This window comes from Arachis ipaensis, chromosome B06 (assembly GCF_000816755.2).
Source record: "Arachis ipaensis cultivar K30076 chromosome B06, Araip1.1, whole genome shotgun sequence".
In the NCBI taxonomy this organism is placed as follows: domain Eukaryota; kingdom Viridiplantae; phylum Streptophyta; class Magnoliopsida; order Fabales; family Fabaceae; genus Arachis; species Arachis ipaensis.
This window is the reverse complement of record NC_029790.2, coordinates 125,932,687-125,936,209: the sequence shown is the minus strand read 5'-3', so window position 1 is coordinate 125,936,209 and position 3,523 is coordinate 125,932,687. Positions and strand designations below refer to the sequence as shown.

Sequence of the window (3,523 nt, the reverse complement as noted above, 5' to 3'; positions counted from 1 at the left end):
ATATATTTTTGCTTCGACTATAAGAAAAAATAAGTACGAATAACATAGTATTATTATTCATTTGTTTTCTTAATTTATAATTTTGTGATGTTAAGAGGAATTTGAGTTAACCCTTCCACCTCAACTCACCCCGCCACTTAAAAAAAATTATATTGTATTATTTTCTTGATAGGAAAATCAAGAACAATTGATGTTAAATGTTCTTGTATCATTCAAATTTTAATAGCTGTGTTTAGGGTGCCACACTATTAAAAAGAAAAATATATTTTAAAAATTTTGTGAAATATGTGGTGGTCCACCCTACTTGGGATGTTGTATTGATGTTGAAAGAACTAGCTACAGACCATTTGAATGCTCTTTAATGACATTCATGTCACAATAAGCATGTACTCTCTTTTTTTGTGTCTTACGCAAATATACAAGTACACTTTCTTAGAAAATATACAATAGTTTTCAGATATACTAAGATTAATTGCTAAACAGCAATAGAAAATAAAGAACAAAATGCAATGCCTGCATAAAACTAATAACTCGTTAACCAGATAGGTACTTCTTGATGGAAAATGACCATCCAAAAACCTGCTGAAGTAACCATCCATACAGAGTCAACTAAATATCAACAACGGTCGACACAGCGCGGGAAAGTAAAAATCGCATATTTGAACCAAGATTTTGTAATTTTTCCCGCGAAAAAATACATCGAAAGCAACCATCCGCAGCACAATGGTAATCAATAAGTTTAGACACAATAATCATGCAGCAAAGTGAGGTTTTCACTTTCAGAAATTCAACAACTCATCAATATACACAGTATTCAGCATGAGGAGCAACAGAAGTATGAATCATCATAAAAAGACATGAAGCCACTAACCGCTAATCGTTGATGATGATGGGTTTCAACCATGCAATGGTGATGCAGGAGGAGGTCCAAGGTCTCCGGCTAACGCAGAACGGCGAGGGCAAATGACGGTCGGGGTGCAGGGCGCGTAGACTGAGATTAGGGCTCTGGATTGCGCGGAGACGTAGCGCCAGCGAATTCAGCCGCGAATGATAGGACAAGTTGCAAATGCTAGGATGGCAGTGCGCGGCGGAAAGTCGGTGTCCTGCGACACGTCGGAGGGGAACGCTTCGCCGTCACAGGTCCAGGAATTGCTGGCAGCAACGGAGGGCGTGTGCGAGTGAGGTTGGCTCCAGAGCTCGTCTGCGGCAGTGACGTAGGTCGACGGTCATGCGGCAGCTGCTTGGGAGGGGATGTTCAGCTTTAACAATGGGGGGTTTTAGGAGAACCGTAGCCTATCTTTCTGAATACAACAATTGGGGGAATTTTGAAAAAAAATTGTTAAAAAAAACTGAACAGCGATTTAGTTTAATTAGGGTAAAAGGGTGTTAATAATTGAGTTAATAGTCAATTTCGTCTCCGAAAGTGTCCTCGATCTCCATTTTCATCCCCGAAAGTCAAAATTAATCAAAAATGTTCTCGAAAGATACTTGTGTTGATCACGTTCGTCCTTCCATCTTCTCAGTTGATGAGATGGCAAACGGCTGCTTACGTGGCCCGTTAACTGCCAAGTTGGCCAACGCCAGGCTGTAGCATGTTGTTGCTGACAAGATAAGTTTTGTTTAAGACATCAAATTAGTCCTTCAAGTTTATAAACCCTAATCCCAATTCGAACGATAAATACATCGAGGTGATCACTTTCGGGGGCAGTAGAGGTAAGTAGGAGGTGTAATCCCTGGCTGTCTGCGTGGATGGAGAGAGGAGATGGTGGTTGTGGTGGCGGTTTGTCACATGCATCGTACGACAGTCATGGATCCAGTGTTTCGATGCGAAGGAGGAGGGTGAATGCTCATGATGGATCATGTTTCTGTGGGCTGAAGACTGTGATTAAGAAATCTGGGACAGCGGAGAATCCGAATAGATTGTTCCATGCATGTCCAAGGTACCGGGTGAGTGATGGTAAAGGAAGTTAAAGCTTTTTCATGTTGTTATATGCTGTTGGATGTTCTCTGATTTTTTTGTTTACTCCCATCTGAAATTGCAGAAGGGCAGTCACTGCAATTATTTTAAGTGGGTTGATGATGATGAATTTGAAGTAGTGGGTGTGTGTGGTACAAAGAAAGATGCAGGAGCTGATATGGAGGTTGAAGGTGAGTATGATGAATGGAGGGTGAAGGTAGCGTGGAAGTTGGGCACTTTGGAAGCTGAAGTTAGAGCTTTGAAACTGCTAATGATTTTGCTGTTTGTAGTAGTTGTGATACTTTGTTGTTTCTTATGTACTTCTAAATGAAACCAGTTATCCTCTATGAACATGTAATGATGTATTGAAGTTGTTGATTTGAATGGGAGTAGTTATTTGAAGTTGGAAGCAATTCCCTGTCAAATGTGGATAATTTTATAAAATTTGGCAATTAATTCTGTGTTTGCATGAATTATGTTGAGGCATAAACAAAATGAAGATAGTAAGTAATCTTAATAGTAACTTGTCATTGACGGCTAATTATCACATTGTCTTAATAGAGAAATAGCAGAACAAAGTCATAAGGTTCTTAACTGACAAATACATTGTCCATAGACTAAATTACCACACACAAAGGAACAAACAGAATGTTGTGTCATACACAAAATGAGTAAACAACTACACATTCCTAACAAATCAAACTTTGTCATCAGTCTTCCTTGGAGCCTTGAAGCATGGAGTAGGCACAAAGGTCATGAATTTTTCCAACCAATTAGTAGTTCCAGAACTTGTCCCCTTAACGGTCTCAGCAGAAATAGCCATAGATCCAGTTGCAATATGCGTAGGGGAGGACGTTAACCTTGCTTTTCTTTTGATCACTTGCAACTTAGGTGGCCTACCTATCAATTTATCCTGTATGATCCAGTACCAAATGAGTTTGTTACATGATTAGGCTACATTCAAATTTTTTTAGGAGTTAGGAGTGATGATACTACCTGTAGGGGCTCTTGGGTTGGTGGGATGCATTCCGAGTCACTGCTGTCACTCTCTGAGTCAGCCTGAGTGGGTGATGGAAGTGAAGGCATAGGTGCCTCAGCTTTTGTACCAATATCAGTATCAGTAGGGGCAGCATTTACTTCGGGTTCAACACCTTCTGTAGCAGGGGTAACAACTGCCAATTGTAGCTGCATCTGCTTGGCATGTTCCTCAGCATCCACAGCCTTTTTCTTTGCGCACCCTCTTTTGTTGTGTCCAACCTCACCATAGTACATGCACCGGATTGGGTTGTATTTTCTTTTCATTTTTGTCTTTGACCCACTCGGTTGTTCTTCTTTGTCCCTTCTTCGCTTCTTTTTTGGCCTCCCAGGTTTAGGCTTCACTGGGGGTGGGACTGGTGCTGGATGTGGCATTTTTTTCCATAGATCCTGCCCCTTAACCGGATTGACATTATAACAGTAAGTACGCTTATAAGCTTCCATCTTTAACCACTCATGGCAATATTCTTCAGGTCTCTTGTCATTCTTATCTTGTATGGCCGATATTGCATGCATACACGACATTCCTTT

At 40.6% G+C, this 3,523-nt stretch overlaps 1 protein-coding gene across 1 annotated transcript; it reads left to right on the top strand.

Annotated features, from left to right (window-relative positions):
- LOC107647584 lies at nucleotides 1,750-2,288 on the top strand. The gene is made up of 2 exons (XM_016351652.1): nucleotides 1,750-1,947; nucleotides 2,043-2,288. Exons 1-2 carry the CDS (start codon nucleotides 1,750-1,752, stop codon nucleotides 2,286-2,288), a joined length of 444 nt encoding a protein of 147 aa, XP_016207138.1.

Excerpts from the sequence above, each read along its gene's own strand:
- LOC107647584 (XM_016351652.1), top strand. The coding sequence starts at position 1,750 with ATGGAGAGAGGAGATGGTGGTTGTGGTGGCGGTTTGTCACATGCATCG. Across the intron at positions 1,948-2,042 it reads ATGCATGTCCAAGGTACCGG|AAGGGCAGTCACTGCAATTA; the intron begins GTGAGTGATGGT and ends CTGAAATTGCAG.